The sequence below is a fragment of the Andrographis paniculata genome, unplaced genomic scaffold (assembly GCF_009805555.1).
Source record: "Andrographis paniculata isolate CXL003 unplaced genomic scaffold, ASM980555v1 Contig80END, whole genome shotgun sequence".
Classification (NCBI taxonomy): Eukaryota; Viridiplantae; Streptophyta; class Magnoliopsida; order Lamiales; family Acanthaceae; genus Andrographis; species Andrographis paniculata.
In genome coordinates, this window is record NW_026137618.1 from 5061943 (window position 1) to 5085943 (window position 24001).

At 33.2% G+C, this 24001-nt stretch overlaps 3 protein-coding genes across 4 annotated transcripts; all 3 read right to left on the reverse strand.

Moving 5' to 3' along the window:
• Positions 1 to 1227: 1227 nt before the first annotated feature.
• Positions 1228 to 10693, reverse strand: LOC127240940 (uncharacterized). 2 transcript variants are annotated; one of them, XM_051259810.1, is made up of 18 exons: positions 10168 to 10693; positions 9972 to 10073; positions 8087 to 8169; positions 7870 to 7954; positions 7688 to 7774; positions 7340 to 7401; positions 7059 to 7240; positions 6907 to 6967; positions 5960 to 6137; positions 5068 to 5106; positions 4908 to 4969; positions 4743 to 4779; positions 3583 to 3632; positions 3401 to 3467; positions 2563 to 2638; positions 2392 to 2471; positions 2208 to 2276; positions 1230 to 1778 (listed from the first exon to the last, which is right to left on the reverse strand). In XM_051259810.1, the coding sequence occupies exons 1-18, from the start codon at positions 10231 to 10233 to the stop codon at positions 1719 to 1721; spliced, it is 1446 nt and encodes a 481-aa protein (XP_051115767.1). In that variant the 5' UTR covers positions 10234 to 10693; the 3' UTR covers positions 1230 to 1718. The 2 variants fall into 2 exon arrangements, with proteins under 2 accessions (XP_051115768.1, XP_051115767.1); XM_051259811.1 differs by lacking the exon at positions 10168 to 10693 and having other exon boundaries at positions 1228 to 1778; positions 7870 to 8008; positions 9972 to 10035.
• A 4222-nt stretch (positions 10694 to 14915) lies between these two features.
• On the reverse strand, positions 14916 to 18127 carry LOC127241140 (probable xyloglucan 6-xylosyltransferase 5). Its single transcript, XM_051260056.1, has 2 exons — positions 16556 to 18127; positions 14916 to 15401 (listed from the first exon to the last, which is right to left on the reverse strand). The coding sequence occupies exon 1, from the start codon at positions 17957 to 17959 to the stop codon at positions 16607 to 16609; it is 1353 nt and encodes a 450-aa protein (XP_051116013.1). The 5' UTR covers positions 17960 to 18127; the 3' UTR covers positions 14916 to 15401; positions 16556 to 16606.
• Positions 18128 to 18628: 501 nt separating this feature from the next.
• LOC127240870 (protein NEN1) lies at positions 18629 to 23915 on the reverse strand. The gene is made up of 7 exons (XM_051259723.1): positions 23577 to 23915; positions 23156 to 23483; positions 21626 to 21783; positions 21344 to 21390; positions 20723 to 20786; positions 19664 to 20367; positions 18629 to 19041 (listed from the first exon to the last, which is right to left on the reverse strand). The coding sequence occupies exons 2-7, from the start codon at positions 23436 to 23438 to the stop codon at positions 18819 to 18821; spliced, it is 1479 nt and encodes a 492-aa protein (XP_051115680.1). The 5' UTR covers positions 23439 to 23483; positions 23577 to 23915; the 3' UTR covers positions 18629 to 18818.
• Positions 23916 to 24001: the final 86 nt, after the last annotated feature.

Below are 24001 nucleotides of genomic sequence, written 5' to 3' on the forward strand. Positions count from 1 at the left end.
CTTGGGCAGAATTCCCTTGGCAAACACACCCTATGTATTATAATATGTACTCCCTCTCTTTGAATCGAAAGAGGCTTTTCGGAGCTTTGATATTTTTGTTTTTTTGATTTTATATATAAAGTTATTTTACGTGTAATAATATGTTTGATATTTTTATATTAGTATATGATTATTTTTTAAAAAAACAAAAAAATGGTATTTTTGAATAGGACAAACTAAAATGGTAAAAGATATATTTAAGTTGCGACAGAGCGAGTAATATATACATAATATAGGTGGTTATATACTTGATGTGAAAATTGAAATAGAGGCTGGGTTTGTTTGGTTATGATTTGTGTGAGTTTGTGATTTGGTTTTGATTTAATTAGTATTTTAATATAATATTTCGTCTAACTAGAAAATATATATATTTTTACTTTGGAATGTTTAATTACAAAATAATCATTTTATTAAACTTATTTTTTTCTATAAATACTCTTATTTTATATTACATTATTACTTTTATACAAAAAAAAAATAAAATAAGGGCAAAAATATTATTACATTACACTATTTTTACCTATTCACTATAATTAAGTAAAGCGTATACTTCTTATTTTGACGGAGGGAGTAATATTTTGTAATAACAATACTCCCTCCGTCTCCCTCTAAGGGTCACATTTAGTCATTGTACTTAACATTAAAAATATTTTTATATTCGTATAATTTTTTGTACAAATATCTTTTTATTAGCATTATAAGACACTAATAAAACTATTTTATAATAATTAATATCCAAATATCACGCAAAAAGTAAATAAGACCTTTAAAGTCGGACGGTAGTATATTTTTATTCAATGTTAAAATAGTGTTAACTTTGTTAGGGATAAAAACTAGCTGAACCTAGGGTGGTTATGCCCATTTTAGTTTCTATGAATAGTGGGATTTTTATTTTCTTTTAGTTATTGAGGATCATAACTTTGTTCTTGCCATAATTGTTTGTATTGTTTTAAATATTTTATGAAAAAAAAGTGCATTTTTATTAAATCAAATTTCAAGTACAAATTAAACAAAATACGAAGTGTGTTCTTTTAATAAAAATAATTCATACATATTTTTCTAAAAAATTTAATATATTACACATTTATTAAATTTATATTTCCTATATATTCTTATATACCTTACATAATATATATATATATATATATCTTCAGATCATTTGGCAAAACAAGCACGAATCTAAGTATGAGCTATTTCTTCAATAAAAGTTAATTAAGTAGGAGGGTATTCTTAAAAGTCATTTTCCTGTGACCTTATTTACAACCCAAAAAATAGAAAAAGAAAACCATACACAATACCAATAACCAAAAAACACTTAGAGGGTGGTTTTCTTGATACATATAAACACACACATATATATATATATGTATATATATAGAGAGAGAATATATATATATATCTATATAGAGAGAGAGAGAGGCTTCTCATTAAAAGGGTATAATCCTTCAGTCTTGTTCTAGTCATCTTCTTCTTCATCATCTTCATCTTGTTGTGGGTATGTATGTAATGTTTGTAATAAGGATGGACAGAAAGATCCAAAGAATATTTCTTATCAACAATTTGACAACAAATATTTCACAACCTCATTCATCCATTCATTCATTCAATCAATACATACATACTCGCAGCGGCGGCAGCAGCAGCAACGGCTATTTTTATTAATATTAATATTAATAATATTATTGTAGCCGACATCCTTGCTCTTCCGCCTTTAAATATAGAAGCGCCCTTCGAATCCTCTGCCACACAACAACAACTGTCTTATAACATTCAAACACACAAGAACAACGAAAACGATTGATCATCCTTTCTCTACCGTTATCTGTCGTGACATCTATAACACAGCTAAAAAAAGAAAAGGCAAAAAAACTTATTTATACTTGAAAGAAAAAAGAAAAAAAAAAGAAAAACTGATTTTTCTCTAAAAAAATCATACAATATTCAAAACTTATTTTTCATTTCGACACATTTCTCATTTAAAATATATCATATTTAAAATTCATTTTTCATTAAAAAAAATTAAATTCAAAACGCTCCAAAATACAAAAGAGAGGCACCCTTAGCATTATCACAAGAATTCACTTCACCATAATATATGTGTGCGAAAATGCTAAATCGTCCTTACATGTATCTATAACTCAAATTTCATTGCATTATTCAATACTTACCTCTTTTGTGTCTCTCATTCGAAGGAGATCTAATCTCTCCGATGGCCTGCGATTAGTTAACGTCGCAAGCTGCATTCATAACATATATATATATCATCATCGTCATCATCAAAAAAACCAAATGTCCAAACCATGAATCACAATATATATATAATATATATATATATGAGTTAAGACATGCTACCCAAAAGCTAAAGCGCTCAGGATCCCGTATGGATGGCATTAAGCCTTCGGCTTTGAACAGCTCGGCAAGCCTTATTCTATCTGAAAGTGAAAACTCATTCCCATAAACGGCCAAATTTTGGAAGAATCAAACACGGGCATTCGAAGAAAATGTTTATGGGCAACTATTTACCTCCCTGTGCCGCTTCTTGTGCATCTTTTATCCATTTTTTAGCAAAGGTTGCTGCCTTCTCGACCATCTCTAGTAACTAAAAGAGTTGAAAATCAATCACTACATTTTGTTTAAACACGAGAGCCAGCATCTAGACTCGTTTGTTTGTGTTTTCAAATCAAAATTTACTATTCAATAATTTTTTTTATATTACATTAAAAATCAATTTCGGATTTAAAATATCACATCCACAACTAAATAACTATTTCAACTCAAGAATTTTACTATTCAAAGCTCAAAGCCCAAATCTCAAACCTACAAACAAAAAGAACACACCCCTAGACGTGAAAAGAAAAGATTCAAATTTATAATAATTTAAATCACTTGGACACAATCGTAGATGCTCTCTCTCAAAAATTCTTAAATTACTGTGTAAATGTGAGACCCTGGAGAACTAAAACAAAAAAATAAAATGCACGCATCTGCATAAACAATCAACTGCTGCTGAACTAACATGTTGTTCAACAAATACCATACATTCAGCATCAATACTACGGTTCAACATATTTCTTACATCATTCGACAACAAATTTCTGAAATTACAATTATTGTCCTAAGTAACAACCACTCAAATGAAAAATTCAACTAATTAAGGTTTAAGATCTAATTCAGAAGGTGTGGATGATTTTAAATCGCAGCGCATGATGCAAAGCATTTTTAGACGATTATGGTGCATAACAGGAAAGGTCCCATTATTCATATGTAGAGTATAGGAATTTAATTGTAAACGAGTTTGAATCTAAGAATCACCAGACAAATGGAAAAGCCATTGTTACGCTGCATTTAAAGTTTAACTTACATTGGTTCTCTCATTTTCCTCTGGTGAAATGTTATCTTCTACCCATTCAACCTCAGCAACTCGGTACCTTCATATGGAACAAATTATACAGGCAACAAATCACTAAAGAAACTTAACAAACAGAGCGTGAGAATCGCATAATTATTTGGAATGCAAGCGCTGTACAGTGACAGGGGATTTACCCATCTTGATCCCAATTTTGTAGGATGTGACATCGCCTGCGACTTTCAACCTGCATCCAGCAGTTGTTCAGACTGAAGAGCACGACAAAGCAACTGAAATGTCGACTAGAGCACGGAGATAACACTTCAAATCACTATATCAGTTTTCAGAATGCATGTACAAATTCGAAAGGGATTCTTTTTTCCTTGGCACTCTTACCATCAAGTTCTTGTGGAAATGACAGCATGAAAAAAACTCTAATTGCTCGATTTGACATAATTTAAGAAGAAAATTGTTCCGTACATGCATCCAGCAGCAGCAACTAGTTTCACATTGCGTGACTTATTTAATCTAAGATTAAAAAGAATGGAGTAGAACAAAATTTAATCTCATGCATGACAACTAAATAAGGTTCCCATGTACGACTCTAATTATCATTTTAGGATTCTAAATGGATCCTATATAGAAATTGCCGTGCAACTAATGTGTTTTTGCAGAGATAGTCCTCCATCGCCGGAATTGATACGTCATTGCTGATGGGGCTCGCCGGTGTTGATTTGGCGTTTGCATGTCTAATCTGTCAGCGCCACCTGAGTGACGGGTAGATTTTTTAATTTCTTAATGTAAATTTTATTTCCTTAAAAATCTACTTGTCGCTCATGTGGTGCTGGTGGACCAGACATATCAGCGCCAAATCAGCACCGGCGAATCACATCACCAACGATGTGTCAATTATGGTGATGAAGGACTATTTCTGCGAAAAAATTTAGTTGCGGAAGAATTTCTATACAAAGTCCATTTAGAAGAGTCCTAAAGTGATAATAGGGGTTAGGTGCAGTACCAAAAAAAAATACAATTTACCCTTGGAAAAAATTATGGCTTGATTGTTTGTATTTTTCAACCTTGCTTTCGCACTCTAATCATTCTACAATAAAACAATTTCTCCTCTAAAACATTATATCTAGAACCTATTTTTAATTCGAAATATTTCAAATCCAAAACATGAACACAGATATCAAAATATGATGTTCGATCATATTTAGTGCTATTCGTCATCCAACTAGGCAAACATATGTTCCATTCTTATTTCAACTTATGGATCCATTCAGAAATTTCCATCCATGTGCATCGTCGAGAAAGAAAAAGTAACTAAAAACGTGCAATCTGCTTCTACTTTTACCTCCAAAAAGAAACGTCCATCCAGAAGTGGCTCACAACTGCATTAAGAAAATGTAATCACATCTATGGTCCTGAAGCGCCAATAATAGTAGTCTATGAAATCGTAACTTTTTCTCCAAAAGAAAATGCAACATAGTATTGAGTACAATTAGTATTGAACACCTACTCTATAATCTCCACCTCACATGCATAATCAGCTATTGAACCGGTAGATGAGTCGATTACAGCCTAGAACAGAGAAACGACGGCCAGGAAAGTGAGTGAATATGGGGCAATAACATTTCCATACATATATATACATAATCAAAGAAATTAACACAATGTACCATCCCCATGCGACGGTTTCCTTCCATTATCCTCCTCACCTGTTTCGAAAAATTAAGATATAACTTCAAATGATTCAGAGACAATACATGAGCACAAATTTAACAAGTTCAGCTAGTGTTTGGGAATTATGATGAATGGTAAAAATAAGGACCTTTTTTGGCAATCTAACTTATATTCGTAAACAAAAATCACTTTCCCCGTGATACGAGTCATTATGACAGACTTAAAATTATTATAATAAAGTTAAGCAGTTGATTTAATCTCTTTGAAAAATGTTTTAAATGTGTAACTCCCATTTCTTAATTGAATTAATTAATTGATCGGCATGCCTAGAGCTGTTAAACGAACCAAGCCTTCGTGAACTCGGCTCGGTTAAAGCTCGTTCGTGAATGTTAACGAGTCGAGCCGAACAACATAAACAGACTCGTTTGGTTAACGAACGAGCCCGAGCTTTGTTTGAGAACGTTCGTGTAAATAATATATTTATTATAAATATTATATATACGTATAAAATTATAATTTATAAATAAATAGAATATTAATTTAAAATATATAAATAAAATAATTTTAAATTTTTTTATAATTTATATATAAATTTTAAAAAATAAGACAAACGAGCTCGAACGAGCTTAATCAAAACTAAACGAGCCAAACACGAACACGAGCTCAAACAACAAAAATTTTTAACGAGCCGAGCTCGAACACTACGAACAAGCTTGAAAGCTTAACGAACGAACACGAGCCTTATTCGCGAGCGTTAACGAACACTTAAAAAATTTGACTCGACTAAACTCGGATCGTTAAAAGCTCTAGGCGTGCCACAAGTGACCTACGGAAAAAGAAAGATTCTATTGGTGACTATATAATGAAGAATGAAAATAAACTACTCACCATTAGTCTATACCGTGGTTCAAATATGTTTAGCTGAAATTTCTGGCAAGGTAAGATAACATCCATGACAAAAAGAGGTAACAAATCGACACCAAAACATGTCAAGCTGTCTTGCTCCGACTTCCTTTCAGCATATTCTTCGGGAAAGTTCTTTTGTATGATGTTGTTTAATGTGACACTGGAAAAGCCAAAAAACTAATCAGCTATATAAGCCACACTGGTAACCTTTTTTAATTATTAAAAATACGTTAGTCATAGTAGCATTTCATATGAGACAATTTATAAACGACCTCTGGATCACACAACTCCACTCTTAAAATGAAATTCCACAATCTGTATACTATCTCAGCTGTGTATCTATTGCTATTATCTTTGTAGAAATTTCAGTGTTTGGTTACATTTATCCAAACCCAGACCACTTCACTATTTTCCAAAGAAAAGGGTGGGCGGGAGAGGAAGATAAAGAAGAAAGAAAGACTCCCATAAACACAATAATTGTAAAAAAGCATTATGTTTCTCTCATAAATTTATGCAAAATTTAAATTTCAATCGACCACCTAATCTTGAATCTATTCAGACCTTAAATTTCAAAATACTACCCATAAGATCACACACAAGTTACATAAATACCTAAGATTTGATCTTTATTACCTATAAATTATCACACCATCCAATCAATGCCACCTATACAATATGAAATCATTAAATCATTATAAGATACTTAAATATAAGAAAACTAACAAATCAGAAGGCGCAGATACTATTCAGTATTATTTACACAAAAAAGTTTTTTTTTTTTTTTTTTTTTTTTCTTTTTGTTTAACTATCCACAACACGACTTGAATAAAACCAATTTTAGTAAGCATTGACACATAGCATGCAAGGGTTTATACTATAAATTGGAAGATAAGAAACAAGCGATCACCATTCTAAGCCATAAAACTGACCTGATTGCACATGTTCTGGGACTAACAAACAGAATTGTTCGACACAATGGGCATCGATTACCTGGCATGTTTATGTGATATAAGCATCAAGGTGAACACTACCTTTGCATAAAGTTGAACAACGAAAGGGAAAAATGCACAAGAAAGAACACCTCTGTCCATGGTCTGAAACAGGCATGAGCGGCAGAATGAATGGCCACAAGGAGTTGTGATTGGTTCATACAGTAACTTCAAACAAAGTGTGCAATCAAAATCATCAGTTCGCTGTGGTTTTACATGACTTCTTCTCGTAATCATAGTGGCTATTGACTTCTCTAAATTGAGGAGAGGCTTGCTGCGAAAGGGTTTACCAAATATCAAAATTTTCCAAAGCATTAATTGTTAAAACAATACAGAATCCTTTGAACAATATTATCATCAATCTATATATTACCTTTGAGGATCAATTTGCAGCCCTGAATAAATAATGTCATGAGCCAGATCAAACTTTTCCAACTGTCCAATAATATAAGATTGTATGTCATTGGTGAGAGCTTTAACCAGACAACACATCGCAAGGAATAAACAGTATGAAGCCAAGTACAAACAGATAAACTAACTAGAGTCAATGAAACGAATATTACGCAGACACTTTCAACACATATAACCATGATCATGCACCGCTAAGACTATAACATAATTCAGTCCATCAACCATAATTAGTCACTATTTAAGCCAGAAAGTTCGATATTAGCATGGCTCATATACTATAAAAACAAAGTGAACCTAGAAGACCTCATACCAGTATAAGTGCGTTTGCCTTGAGAATGTAGGATGCTATTGAATTACTTTGTAGACTCATGACCTTCTCCGCATCCTTCAGTGCAAGCTAAAACAATGATCAAGCATTAGATTACTGGGGCTACTAAAAAACTATGTGTGCCTGAAACAAACTTGAAGGAAGTCAGAAGCATGGGAATATACCCCAGCATGGGTTGTTGGATCTAGCCCACTCAATGGTCGGTGCTCTGAAGCAGAAGCTGGCCTATGTTTAAGGAATTGGCTAATCCTGGAGGGCATTGGCATTAATAGAAATATGCATCCTCATGAGTGATAAAGAAACCTAAAGAACTGACAATTGTGAATAAAATACTCAATTACATGTTAAAAAAATAAAATGGCGTGCTTAGGCACTGCTTACCGAAGATATGCTGCACATCGGCTACTCAAAATAATAGGATCATTCGGTTTGATGTTGTTAGATCGGGAATAAAACTCGATGGCCTAAGAAAACATAAAATTTAGTGAGCTGACAATCATATGCAATGCGATAACATCTTTATCCAATCAATAGGATACAATTCGAGGGTTTCAACACTTTTAGCCTCGGAAACTGAATTAACATCACCACAGTATTTGTATTATATAGCAATACATTTGAGATGCCAATGCAATCCACAATAAATAGCAAGTTATGTGTATGATACACAAAAATAGATAAATAATCTACCCTTTTCCACAATTTATTATGCTCAGATATATATCATTTGATGATCAGGAAAATTTAATAATAGAATGAAACTCAATGCTAAGTAAATACATGATTGTATCAGGTAAAAAGCCAGCGGTGCTGATTGACATATTAAAGAAAATGTAACCCATGGCCGTACATGAATAGAAATGTGAAAGCCAAAGTTTACGTAAAAAAAACTAATAACATTTAAAAGTGTGTTTATCTCTAAATGAAGATAAAGGAATAGAAGAACCAAAAATTCAACAAACATAATCACACTGTCTATCAAAGAAGTGTCCAGCATCTCAGGCTACAAAAAGTCACTGCTTTATATGTAGTTCACCCGCCGTTTAATTACTCTTAATCTTTAGAAATAGGAACTCCAACAAGCTTCGATCAAAATGATACTCTTTCAGAAAAACATCAAATTCTGATTTCATAGAAAAGGTAGAAGTGAACATGGAGAAAGGAGAGAAATCCTGACCCATGATAACGTAATACACAGCCATCAAACTCCAACATAACCTAAGCCTTCAACCCATGCAACATTCAATTTATCTGAAATCTGAATAAACATTAAGAACACTCACCTCATTCGTAAGGACCGTACAAAACTTAAGCATTACAAAAGCAATCACATATGTATTCAAGAAGCACCGGGAATTGAGAAACAGCATTCTCAATCTTTTAGGCATTACTCATTCATATTCCACAAACATCACGACCATTGTTAGGTAGACTAGAATAAATTGCAGAATAAACCACCTGCTAAACTCCCCCAACCTCCACCCCCACCCCCCAAAAAAAGAAGATGTGCCTCTTGGTCTCATACCTCTGTTAGGCCTTTGTCCAAATCGAAATCTCCTCATATAACTTCCTATTTAAAGTCTAGAAAAAATAAAACAAATGCAGCCTGATCTAGACTGCCAAGAATGAAGCATCAGTCTAAGTGTATCCCAAGAAACCTATGGGGTGTGTTTGTTACTTTCTCCGCGCCTTATTTTTGCATTATGAAACCTATAGTAAAATAAACCCTCTCCTAAAAAACATCAAATCCAAAGCTTACTTTCCCTTCAAAACCTATTTACCTTCCATTCAAAATACCAAATCCAAAACCTATGGTCTATTTTCAAGAATTTTAAACCCAAAGCATCCGAAAACACAACCAAATACACCCCATGATCTCTCCAAAGTCTCGTATCAATCAATTAATGCATGGATACAACTTCACATCCTCATTCTCGACCAAATTCTACCACTTCCCTCTAAAACCACACTCATAAGAACCCAGCATCAATCAAGATGACCCCATCCACAACATCAATCCCTCTGAACGTCGTCAAACCTAAGCTAGTACACTCATAATTCAATTGCATAGATCAAAACCACCAAAAAAAATATAATACACACTTTTCACAAACAGTTATTCAACACCACCAACTAGTAATAATATAGCATAAAACAACGACAATCGACAACAAAACTGAAAATATATACATGCATATATATATAATTATATATAACAGAATAACACAAAACTAGGGCGGCAGAGAAAATCATCAAGCAAACTGACCTGGTCTATTCGGTTTTCACGAAATGCAGTGTTCCCCATGTGCATTAGATCATAGAGATGGCTATACCTCTCCAAAGACATCGACGATCCTTCTTCATCGCTCTGCATCATCAACAACCATCAAAATCAAACACGCACTCAATGATTCAATCCACAAACAGAGAAGAAGAAACGAAAGCAATTTCACAATCCACACCCATGGAAAGTCGCAGACATCTTCAATCCCTTCCAACTTCCAATCGACGGCAGAAGAACTCGACATTTTCGATAATCAAATCAAATCAATCAATCAATCAATATGAACTCGAAACAACAACAATTACAAAATCACGAATCCATCCCTTCGATTGGGAATTAAATACGAACAACACCAAAAGATTAATACACTTCCAAAATAGGCTAATGTGGCGGTGGCGTCGTGCGTGTTCCTCCCTGTATCCTTCGTTGTACGCTTGGCCACTATTCGTTTACGTGGTTCTCTCTCCTTCCCTCCCTCCTGACTTTTCAACCCCACTACTACGATGCTCCCCCTACTCCTTTTTCTCTCTCTAAAACCTCCCCCACAACGTAGACCGTACTAATCCATCGTCTTCCGCGCGTGTAATTTCGGATTTGGAGAATCCATGGCACTGTAATTTTTCGGATTTAGAGCTTTCGTTCTCAACAAAGAAAACGACAATCGAACTGCACGATTTCTTCCAATTTTCTTTCCCCAATTTTTTTACGGCGACAGAAAGAACGAGTTTATATCGGTGCTGGACCTGTGGTCCAGGACTGGGGGTGGGGGTAGGGGTGGGTGAGACGCGGTGCAGTGGTCCGAGGGGTGGATAATAATAAGACGGTTGGAATGAAGACGAGCTTGTACGACAGGTGGGTTGTGATTATTGGCTGAATTAATTCTGACAGGACCTATATCACGTGCGACCCACGTGCTTGAGGACTTGAGATGGGAATATAAATTAATTAAATATTGGTCGTGATTGATGTACAATACTTTTTATATTAATTTATTAGTATTTTTTATTTTTATAATTTACAGTATTTTGGAGTGTGTTTTTTTTTTTTCTAATATATATTTTTTTAAAAAATTAATATATTACATAAATTTATTATACACTTAGTTAAAAATATATATATTTCTATTTTGACGATTCAAAATTACAAAGTAATTAACTATTTCACAAATATCTAAGGTTCTATTTTACCATCACATGTTATTTTTATACAAAAAAAAAAAAAAGGACAAAATACTATTACTCTCTCTATCCCACTTATCAAGGTCACATTTTTCATTTCTGTTGTCTCACATGTCAGTTTCATTTTTTTGAAAAAATGACATTTTAATCTTATGTTAAATTTTATAATTTATAATTTTAAAAAAATTATTAAATTAATTAGTTATTTTAATGTTAATTTATAATTAGCTATATTATATTGTATTTAATTTTATTAATATATTATTAATTATTTACTAATCCTATCCCTCTTAAATTTTCGTGTTTACAACAACTTTGACATCATTACTGAGACAGAATGAGTATTTCTTGAGGAGATGTTACGGTGTTGTTTTGGAAAAATCAGTAATGTGCTGATTTTCAAAATTAGCACCTATAAAATACAAAAACAGCACAAAGTCTTTATTAAAAACAACACGTGTTGTTTGTAATAATGACATGTACCGTTTATTTATAATTACACGTGTGATGTACAGGTGTATATCATGTGATGCATGTGTTGTATCATATTATATCATGTGTTGTTACTAACATTATTGTGTGATATGATTGTATTATATTAATATAAATAATGCATTGTCACTAACATTATCTGTGTTTTATTTGCTAGCTATCCATGTGTTGTTGCCGTCATTTTTTAAATTCTGCATCAAAATTAAATATTTACTTTATAGCTAGACGGCATGAGTATTAATATAAATGATATAATTATTTTAGGAAGTAACTTTTAGCGGAATTTTAATGCTAGTAAAAATTATTTTGTTTTGGCCGAGTAAAATAATATTTTTTTTCATATAAATTGTTCAATTTTTTAAATTTAGTTCATTCATATAATTTGTATTTTTTTTACAAATATAATTATACATTTTAATTTTATTTTAAATTTTATAATTTATAATTTTTAAAATTCTAATTAAACTATTCAGTTAAATTAATTATAATTTATAATTATTTTTATTAATACATTTCTCAATTATTTATTAATAATACTTTTATCTAAATTCTCTTAAGTACAATAATATGGATAATTTACCGGATAATATAAAAGTATTGATGAATTTGCCAATAGTTGTAATATATTGTAATAAATTACAAATAATTATTATACTTCCTACGTTCCGCAAAAAGGGTGGCATTTGCTTTTTGTACTTAGATTTTTGAATATTAGTATTATATTGGATTGTAGTAAAAAGGACAAAAATATAAAAGTAATGACACCCTTCCAACGGGACGGAAGGAGTATTAATTGTTTATTTTTCAAAAGTAAAACTTCCAATAAATGGAGCCCTGATAGGGTGTGTTCGTTTGCAGGATTTTGTCGAAATTCTCCTATTCATTCAAAAAATTTTCCCCAAAACATCAAATCAAACATTTATTTTTTATATTTTATATTATACTAAAAATCAATTTTACATTCAAAATATCACATCAACACCTATTTATATCACATCATATAATTATTCAAATTTAAAATTTTTACTATTCAAATCCCAATCCAAATCCAAATCCCAAACAAACACACCCTAAGTTCTTTTTACTTAAGGCACTGTTTGACGGTGATTAATAAAGAGAAATAATTCGATGAAATCAAGTGGGTGCCGTCAATACTTAAGATGGCGCAACCAAACAAGGCATAAAGACAAATCAAATATTTTTTTGCCTTAAAAAGAAAAATTTTGGACCACTCATTCGACAGTTACAACACTCCAAACTAGCGATTGATTGCTTGCTTGTTTGTATTATTCTTTTTGGCTTCTTTTTAAACAGAAGTTTTGGGATACTTTTGAATTTTTAAATTTTGAAATAATTAAAACTAAAAAAAAAAAAAAAAAAAAACTAACATTTGATATAATTTGATAGATTATAAAAATATATATATATAATTAATGTGATATTTATTTAAAAATAAATAATGCTATATAAGTCAAAATTGATTATATATACAAAATGCATATATATATATATATATACAGATATACCGGAGAAAATCGATTTTTATTTTTTGAAATAAGCATTCTTGTCTATCATGTTAAAGTTAGTTATATTAATTTATTTTATTGAATTATATAATCGGTATGTAAGAAAATAATTCTTAAATCAAATATTAGCGGAAGCGAATAACAATATTTAACAAACCTTTCGCAATTACTAAAATTTAAATTTGTTTTTGAGATTTCTTCTTAAACAGACCATTAGAAAGACGTTGTCAAACTTTGGAACCCTAAAAAGATATTGCCAGATCCTGCAAGACGTTGTCAAACGATTCTCAAATAGCGATGGTGTATTCTAATTTTAACCGGTACGTGAGAGTATTTATAATAATAAAAAAAATCGTCAATCACGATTTTTATGCCACTTCTCAATATATTTTGAATGTGATAAGACTTAATGGAGAAAAGTGAACTACAATTTAATGTCAGTTTAATTATATAAGATAATTCAAAATAATCAAAATTCAAATATAATTAATTAATTAATTAAACTATCACAGTATAATTATATGTACTAACATTTACTCTACACTATCATTATAGGCGTTTATTTTTTAAATCACTGTTCAATCTCTTCCATATATATACAATTATTTTAAATATATACTCTTGTCAGGAGTCAACTTGTAATCGTGAGATCATGGGTTCAAATCCGACGCCTCTGGATCTATCTGTCACACATGGTTAGCTTAGTATAACTTATTTTGTCAGGCCTAATTTGTAGTCGAAGGTTTACCCAGTGCACCGGGGGCAGGTTCCCACATTATAAAAAAAAAATAAAATAAAAATACTTACAAAAGTATTCATTTTTTTTTTTAATATTTTGCAATGATAATAATACTAAAATCATCTTACACACTTTCACTGATTAATAAAATATTATTATTTTTTAATATATCATTAAAATAAAACAATAGTATTTAAATCGAATAGATGCAATATTTTATATTTGAACAATAAAAAACAACAAATATTAAAACCTCATAAATTGACTGAAAGGATGTTTGCATAACATATATTTATCCTAAAAAAATGTCTTTGTTTACAATTTGCGTCAATATTTTTTGTTTGGTTTTTATTTGAATCTGAGGTTTTTTATTTGAATTTTGTTACGAAAAGTAATAATATTAGTTTGTTTCTTTTCTAAACAAAATTTCAACATATTTTTCAAAAAAACCAATATACTATACACTTATTATTTTTATATTACCTACATAATTCTTTATACCTCACGTCAAACACAAAAAATTAAAAATAAAATTTAAACTGAACACTAACATACTTGGAATAATAATACTCTATCCGTCAAGATAATTAAGTCATATTTATTTTATAGTTGTCCATTAAACTTATGCATAATTCTTTTGTCGTAAACAATTTTCTCCACCCACAATTTCATACATATACTTTAACATATAATAATCAATTTGCTACTATTTTTTTCTATTTATCTCGTTACTATATTATTTATACTTTAATAAATTTTCTATAATACTTTCGCTTTACCGTTTTTTACTTACCCTAACATTTAAATTAAAATACTACTACCTCCGTCCGATTATAAGGGTCTCATTTATTTTTTGTGTATTCATCTTTAAATATTAGTTATTATATCAAAAACATAGTACAAATTAAGTAGAAGGACATTTGTACAAAAATAAAAAATAAAAAATTATACAAATAAAAAAATATTTTTAATGTTAAGTACAATGACGCAAAACGTAAATGTGACCCTTAGAGGCGAACGAAAGAAATATAACTTTTTAATCTTTCATGCAAGGACATTGTGTCATAATTAGTCCAAATAAAGGGAATACAATTTACTTGTTATATTTATATTTACCTGATTCAACATACTATTTATATTTTCGGAACATAAATCTACCTTAAAAACACACCGTAAACGAATACATGCCATTAGTTGTTACACTATGCATAAAATAACGACAACAAATTACTAACCTCGAATGGTCATTCGAAGTAAGCCACCCGTAACATTCTACGTTGATCGGCTCATGTCAGGTCACCGTGTTACTCTTGAGGCCATTTGTGTCGATCCTCACCCCAGGTTTAGGGTACTTTGCGAATAAACAAAATGCCAAAACAATTGCTACTTTAAATAACCATACAAAGAATTTAGAAGTTTGTATTTGCCTTTACAATTGAGATGCGCGGTGTTCGGACAATGGCGAAGATCTAAACACCTGTGATGATGAGCTCATTTTTATAAATATCCAAAATGATCGATCATTCCTTTGATCCAAGAAGAATGAACGAAAATAAACAACAAAGAATTAAATGCCAAAAGATACCAATAAAAACATCAGCAAGATTGATCGTAATTTCTTCATTCTAGTATTTTGAGTGTTACATTTAGTCCTTCCCTAAACATGAAAGTTATCTTCCCAAAGGAAAGAAATATTCACACTTATTATCAACATAAACGATTTTATTAGGTTAGCTTCCGCGAACCATAACAAAGGTTAGAAATCCAAATATCCGAGGGAGAAGCAACATACTCATCGTGCGATCTTTATTACGAGAATCAAACAAAGATTATGAGAGCAACTAAATGGAGCAAATTTCTACTTTTTAGTTTTTTTCGATGGAGTTTTCTGTAAATGAGCTGAGTGAGCTCGAGTATATGTTGTTCGAACTCGGCTTGAATATATTATCATACAAGCTCGTTTAAGATTCGAACTAAATAGTAGGTCGAGATCGGCTCGTTAAGTTCAAATTCAAGTTCGAGCTCGACTCATAAGGTTCGAGCTCGAGCTTAAGTTAAAGTTATAATTTTATAGGTACTATATATTTATATCTTTAATATATTTATTAAATGTATTTAGTTTTACTTATAAGTCATTATTTATTATAATAAAATATTAAAATTTTATTAATAAATACAAACTTTTATTTCAAAATTTATATATATAACTCCTTCCATCCCTGAGCTTCTCATTTATCTGTTGTGTTTATTGTACTTAACATTAAAAATATTTTTATATTTGTATAATTTTTTACACAAATGTCAATATATTATAATAGTATTATAACACCCTAATAGAAGTATTTTTGTCATTTTTCGTTTATTTGTACTATATTTTCATATAATAATTAATATTCAAATATCAACATGCTTATTCGAGCTACTCGCAAGCCGAGCTCGAACTTAGCTTGTTTATCTCTATAAACGAATCGAGTCAAGCTGTTAACAAGCCGAGTCAAGCTTGGCTCGCGATTATTTTGTTCATTTAACAACTCTACGTCTCACTACGATGCTAAAGCATAACTATATCCAACATAAATCGATTCAACTCTAAATTACCATCAACATTAAGTTTAAATAACAAAAAATTACCCGTGTAGCGTCATCGCTCCGATGCAATGCCGTAGTAGCTAGCTAGCTAGCTCATCGATCCACCCGGCCGTGCTCCATAACATGTCGAATATCAAACAAATCGACATCAACCAAAGGCGCAACACTTTCGTTTCTAATCCTCTTAACACTCGGGCTCGCCAAACCCCGGTGTTGAAACCCATACAATTTCAAAACTTGATTATCCGCAAAGTTAAAAGCTCTCTCCATGCTCCTCAAACACCTCTCGACCGGATAATCCACGTTGCCCCCACAAGGCTTGCACCCGACAAAATGTGTCACAAACGGCCACCTCTCGTCGCCCAAACCCGATCGCCAATCCTCCATCATCTCCTCGTACCGATCAACCAAACCCTCCCAAAACCCGTGCAAATTATACGAATTCTCTACATAAACCTTCCCCATCCACTTATCCTTCGCCATAATCAACAAATATATCAACGCAGATTGATCATCCGCTTCGAATTCCGGCCTGCCCTTCAAATTCGCCGTCAAGATCTTCCCTGCCTCGTCCCTGATTGAACCTTTTGGCCCCATCGTCGCCCAAGCATCGAGCAAATCCAATGTCCATTGGCAATTACGAACCAAGAAACTACCTGTGTTCAGAGATATCCATGACTTTTCAATGAATAACAGATCAGGGTAGCCATGGACGACTAAGTTGGATTCGTTGTACTTCCAGAGAGGAAGCTTGAACGCCATGTCTGTGAAGTATGCATCGCTATTCATCCACCAGATCCATTCGAATTCGGGATGGGATAACATCAAGCGACGTATCAATGGCAGCTTGCCCCAATTCCCTGCCATTGCCCTGTCTAGATTAGCCATGTTGTACACAATCTCTACGCCATGGATTCTACAGTAATCTACCTTGTTCTTCAGTCCTTTTAGCAGGTAATGATCGCCAATTGCGTTTTCACATGGATTTGGGGGCGAACCAGTCACGAGCAAAATTCTAGGGTTTCCGGTGTTAATGTAATTTGGGAATTGGGGGTTTTTTTGTAGCCATACGTTCCGGTCTTCGTCCCAGGAGATGGTTGTAGGTCCGAGGCTGAAGGTTGAATTGACGTCGGGAAACTGTTCGTCGCCGTCGCCGTCGTTGTCGGAGCGGATCTCCGCCAGAATCCGATTCGTTTCTTCAATTATCAGGCGGTTGTCGCCGTCGGATTCGTTGGACGAGAGGCGACCAAGGCCAATCGTGCCGCGGAGGACGAGGATTGTGATGAAACCGCAGAGAATTGTGATCTTCAGGTTGTTGAATGTTTTGTGGATCTGCTGCCGGCCCCGGGGGAGCAGCCTGGCGGCTCCGCCGCGTGGTTCGCCGTTCTCCGACGGGAGTGAGGCGGAGGTCCGCTTCTGAGCTGAAAATGGAGTCGGCAAACTCATTCTACTGTGTTGAAACACGTAATTGACCTTGGAGAAGTAGGCAATACTCCTCAGTAGGGGAATTCGAGCATGTGAGTGGTTCCTCCGCCGGAAACCACCATTAACGGCGGCCGGAGAAATGAAAGTTGAGTGCGGAGAAGGGGAAGAAGATGACGGAGTGGAACCACACGTCTGGTTGTTAATTTTAAAAGAAATATATATATAATAATGTTATTTTAAATTAAAAATGTCAGTTGGCGCTTCTTTTGTCTGCGTATGGTCATATGATATGTCATACTAATATCTTCAACCATTATATATATATATATATAATATTTAAAAATTACTATTTGAAATTTTGAGGTGTGTATTTTAATTTAATTTTGAATTTAGTTTAAAAAGTTATTTAAATATTCTTTTATGAAACAAATGTTTTTATTAGAATTTGTATTTCAAACAAAATTAAGGCTTGTTTATTTGTGAGATGTACGTATTCTCCCGGGGGACGATTAGAAGGTGAGTATTAAAATATTACTTGAATTAAAATTTAAATAAAAAGTTACAAATCATATAAAATCTAAAATACTAGTAACTTTTACAAAAATATTTATTTCTTTTATACTTGCGGGAACTATATAACTTTTTAGAACCATGGCGTTTTTCTCAGCTCGAATAACAGCTCTATCCATATTGTCGAAACAAATAAATTTGAATTTATGTAAGAAACATTCAAATGTGAAGTTACTACAACTACTGCTGTTATCTATACACAGAAAAGACAATTTCAACACAAGTTTGTTGTCCTAAAACCATAAGACAAGAGTTAGTAGTAACTAGTTCATCAACATCATTTCATTCTATTTCTTCTTTCTATCGCAACCTAGCTCGAATCGACTACGAGTTTTTTAGTCACGAGCCGGATACCTGCGTTTTGCTGATAATCGTAAGCATCCAACGAGAAATACGCATCCAGAGAGTCGCCTGGAGAGAACAGAGACTCTAGCTCGACTATGTCAAATGTGCTGAAAACAACCCTCGAATTATCCTTCTGGTAAATTTCTGTCCCCAATCGGGTAATTTCTCCATCTGCTGCTGTTGGTAAGCTGTAAATTTACAGGGAGAAAAAAAAAAATCATAAAATTATTGCCTGTTTATTGTAAATTGGAGCGCGAAAATGTTTGGGACGAAAGCGAGCATAGATATCAAAATACTAACAATGAGAATAACCTGTGATATATTTTGAAAATATTTTGAATTTTTGAAAATAGTAAAAAATTACGTAAAAAGTAAAGCTCTCTGCGTATGTTTACAAATAACTCTTGGCAGCTATTCATCTATAAGCATTTTTAGAAAATAACATCAAATGCTTCATTTTCATTTAAAATATTACATCAGAAACTTATTTTCAATACAAAACATCACATCCAAACATATTTTGAAACGATTATTTACATCACATCAAAGATTTATTTTTTTTACGTAGCCAAAATTATCCAAAACTCCAAAACACTTCTAAAACATCTAACCACAGCCTATAGTAAGTACCTAATGTGATGTAAATAGACATTGGATGTGATGTTTAAAAATAAAATTTTGATGTAATATATATATTTTTTGAAAAAACAGATATTAGATGCGATATATTTTAGAAATATATATATAAATATATCGAATAGTGCCAACATAAATATGAAAACATACGGTAAAAAGCCGAGAGGAACTTACTGCAATCGAACAGTCGGAGTATTGTAGAAGCCCGGTTTTCTGGTTACCACAGGATGCCATTCAGAACTGCTACCCGATTCAACAGAGAGTTTCTGGGCAAGGCTGTCGATTAAATCCAAAATCTTGGCGAGGCTCGGGGGTGCATCGACCACAAAGTTCAGCCGTGGTCGTCCATCGCGGTTAAAAAACTTTCCGCTGACCCCAAACCGAATCTTCAGGTGCGTACACTGAAGCTGCAGCGGGAAATTCTGGTACAGTACCTGTATTTTCTTAGTCCCGCGGAAGAAGTCGACGAGCTTAACTGATACTAAAGATTCCGACACACTGTCGGGGTCCAAGAAGTCATGATAGCCGTACGATTCCCTGTTGCTGAGCGTTGTCGATGATTCTGTAGGCGTCGTTTCCGTTTTCTCTTCTTCCATACTGTCCTCGGAGAGAGATCCGCTCTCCAGTCCATCGGCAAGAGTTCCGATACCAGTGAACGGGTCCTGGTTCGCGTAATTGGATTCGTCGACAGGCGACGCTGGAGTCATAAGCGATAGTATTGGATGTGTTGGGGGAGATGATGGAGATTGTTCGATCTGAATGCTTGATTCGATCGGCGGTGCCGGCCTGACGGGGCCTTTTCCGTTAGCTCGACTTCTTGTGGTAGTGTTGGGAGAAACCCAACTGTTCTCTGTAAAAATCTCCGGGAGACTCGATTCCTGTCAGCACAGCCAAGAATCGACATTAGTAGCTGGATTGACGATTAGTGTAATAAGAAAGAAAGCGCCGAGTCATATTAGAGGAAGATTTCGGGGAAGTAGTTACACGCAATATATGATCAAAATCACAACATTCGCATTAGTATGTCGAGTTTAACAATTATTGTCTTATTCTCATTTTTACATTACATATTCCTCGAATTATAAGTACTATGATGAGGGAGTGTCGCATCACAGGCAGCATGAAATGCGGAAAATAGTGGCGAAATCATGTCGAATTGGTTCTAAATTACTTCAGAAAAGTTAAAAGAAGAGTTTTAATGCAAAAGCTGAAGGGGATAAAATTCGAATTTACCAAAAATAGAACAGTTGCGCAGTACTTGAGGACTTCGAGATTCATTCGGACATCGTCCAAGCTCCTGGGAAGTAACATAAAAATGTCGATCACATTGAGTTTCAAAAGGCCAATAGACAAACAAATGGGCATCATCACCTCGAATTATATACAGGTTATTTTTAGACACCTACGATTGTTATCGAACACTGGCACAAACATATTCTACAGTGGGCTGATATTCTCAAATCAACGGATTCTACCAATGAAATCCCTCGGAATCCCTCAAAAACGAAACCCATAAACTTAATTAAGAGAAGATACGAAATACGGAAAAAATGTAAAGTCTCATGCAACAGTATTTTAAATGTAGCTAATGGAAGTGGTACGCATAAGAAACCAACTCCATGAGTGACTGTTGATAAATTAGAAAATAAAGGGTTTGTTCACTTTCAAAAACACTACATACTATTTCTAATGAAAATAAACTATTTTCTCTCATAAAACATTTAAAAAACAACAAAACAAATATTTTAATAATATTCTCACAATCTAATAACTAGCAACAAAAACCTCAAAATTTTCTAAAGACTAGAAGAACACAACCAATGTATTGCCTAAAATGCTATGTCACACACTGACCTATGTGTTTGCCGACCAAGCCCAAAATACGTTGCAAGACTTGCCATCTGGAAAGAATCTCAACATCGTGATTATATGATATAATATATATATATATAACATGAATGCTCAATTTTCATTTACAATATTAGGCATATATAAAGTGGTTGATTATCTAAAGAATCCAAAACATTCTAATATATGGATGTAAATTGGAATTAAAGTTGGGAAAATGGATAAAATGTTATTGATTCTTATATCAAAAGGCTCAATCGAATTAAAAAAATGTGCAGATATGGATACCTTCATATCGCCAGCTCTCCTTCCAAACTTCTGTGTTAATATAGCCAGCGAATCAAGTGTCCCTCTAGGCTCAGGAGGGGATCTATTAATTTCAGCAAATGCCTCTTTTACCCGAGCACAATCGAATCGTAGAATATTATGGCCAGCCCATATTCTTCCTGTACACGGAGCATACTAAGCATGAATAGCGAATATGAGAGTCGTAACCCATAAACATGAAGTGTATACAAGCAAACAAAACTTATTAATACCAACACATGTTAGACTATGAAAAGTGATCTTTAAATCACACTGGAGAAGAATATTTCACATAAACATTACAAAGATGAAAAATCATATTGCAGCCTTCAAATTCCAAAGCCAAAGTACGAATTCTTCAATATTTTGAAAAATTATTGCACCTATACTCCGACTTCTTTCATGTTTGTCAGACCACATCGAATATTGTCTTCCCTAAGTAGTTGATAGTATGTTACTTAGATATAAATTTAAATTTCTTATTTCCGGTGGCTCTCATATATAAGCAACAAAACAAATCAGAAGCTAAAACACAAAAAATGTGCACCAAACTCTATGTACAACTCATCCTTCCACAACACAATAATGAATGACCAAATGCTTTGTGTTTACAGCACCCTCTTGTTCGCTAACGTAAAAGTTTCTTCCCACCCAAAAAAATCATTTTCGACACTTGAACTCTGCAAATCGTCACATCCAACATGTCATGAGCATGTTTGGTTGTTCGCACTATGCTCCCAACAATTTTCATTTCAAGCATTTCCCAAAACTTTTCAAGGTGGAATCCACTTATAATCTATTATTCCTGCCTCTATCATGAAAAAATAAAATATTTATTGTACTATATAGCATTCAAAGCTCAGTGTTCTTCAAAAAATATTACCCAAAAAAAATACAATATATATGTAACAATAAAAGTCAGAGAAAACAAACAAGACATCATTCTTTAGAATACTTTTACAATTCTCTATACTTCATGACAAAAACACTTAGAAATATAAACACTAAACTAACACACTCCTATTTAAGTTAATTATCAAAAATTATTTTTAATAATTTTTATTTCTATTATATACAATTTCTATAAAATAACATTCATATAATTTATTGAACTATAGTTTTCGTAAACACTTCAACACACATTTTAATTTGATTTAGTCAAATATATTACATTGTAACTCAAACATTAACCAATCAACATCTCATAAACAATGAAACCGAACTTCCAAGAACAATTTGAAATGACAAACAGGCCATATCATTTTTGGTCTAAAAATTCAAATCTCTAACATCCCAAAAAAATCAAGAAAATGCATGCTTAAATTAGTCTCTTTTCGAAACAAACTTAGGATTTCGACAATAGAATGCAATCATACAACCTTCACAATCTACAAAGAACTAACAAGCAGTTGAAGCTGAATAAAAGCCAACAAATTGTTTGCCAATCAACACAATCATCCAAAACCAATATCTGCAGAAACTGACTATGCTATGAACAAAAATCAAAATTACCATGGAGAAGATCATAGACGACATCAGCAACATCCTCAAAGGCTGGGGCGGCCACCACAGCTTCCCTTGTAATGCCATTGCAGCGAACGGAGAGCGACGTGATGCGCGAAAGGTCTGCCGGTTTCACCAACGTGGAGTAGCTCCGGAGCTCCACTAGCTTCCTAGGGCAGACTAAAATGGCTCCGAATTCCAGAATGGTGTGACCCTGCCCCGGCCGGTTCGGTACCGTCGTCTCCACGTCAAAAAACACTATCTCCGATCGATCGTCGCTCGTCACCGCCATTAAACTCCCCGGAGAAATCGAGAATCAATCCAACTTCGATTGCTCCTAAATATATGTGTATATATAGAAACAAGTGGGGAAAGGGTAACTTGCTGTGTAAGAATTAAGGTTTTATAGAGGCGAGGGGAGAAGGAATACGTGCAAATTAGGAACACGGCAGGCGGAAACGTGAGACGCCATTAAAACCAATTTTGTGGGAATAGGGGAAGCATATTCTTCACTTGATTCATCGGATATCCCAAAATTGGAGAAAATCAATGAGTTGGATGATGAAATTGACGTGGGAGAATCTTTGTTTGTGGAGATTAGTGGGTGAATTCCATAGCCGGAAGCGATTAACTAACTTTTCCCCCGATTGAAGAAACCCTAATCCCCAAATCGGCTTCAGGAGTGGAACACAGTGAAAGCCTTTCTGCAGCAAATAGGGTAAGAATTTCGAATTCATACTATCTGCTTTCTGATTTGTACGCCAGATTTCTACACCAAAAAAAAAAAAAAAAAAAAAAAAAAAAAAAGTTTAGCAAAATTATCTTTAATTTTTTTTATTTAAAATAGAACAAAAA

Excerpts from the sequence above, each read along its gene's own strand:
- LOC127240940 (XM_051259810.1), bottom strand. The coding sequence starts at position 10,233 with ATGTCGAGTTCTTCTGCCGTCGATTGGAAGTTGGAAGGGATTGAAGAT. Across the intron at positions 7,402-7,687 it reads AGGCAAACGCACTTATACTG|TTGGAAAAGTTTGATCTGGC; the intron begins GTATGAGGTCTT and ends ATTATTGGACAG. Across the intron at positions 4,970-5,067 it reads GAAACCGTCGCATGGGGATG|GCTGTAATCGACTCATCTAC; the intron begins GTACATTGTGTT and ends TCTCTGTTCTAG.
- LOC127240870 (XM_051259723.1), bottom strand. The coding sequence starts at position 23,438 with ATGGCGGTGACGAGCGACGATCGATCGGAGATAGTGTTTTTTGACGTG. Across the intron at positions 21,784-23,155 it reads CGTCTATGATCTTCTCCATG|GAAGAATATGGGCTGGCCAT; the intron begins GTAATTTTGATT and ends CTCCGTGTACAG. Across the intron at positions 21,391-21,625 it reads GGAGAGCTGGCGATATGAAG|ATGGCAAGTCTTGCAACGTA; the intron begins GTATCCATATCT and ends GATTCTTTCCAG.
- LOC127241140 (XM_051260056.1), bottom strand. The coding sequence starts at position 17,959 with ATGAGTTTGCCGACTCCATTTTCAGCTCAGAAGCGGACCTCCGCCTCA.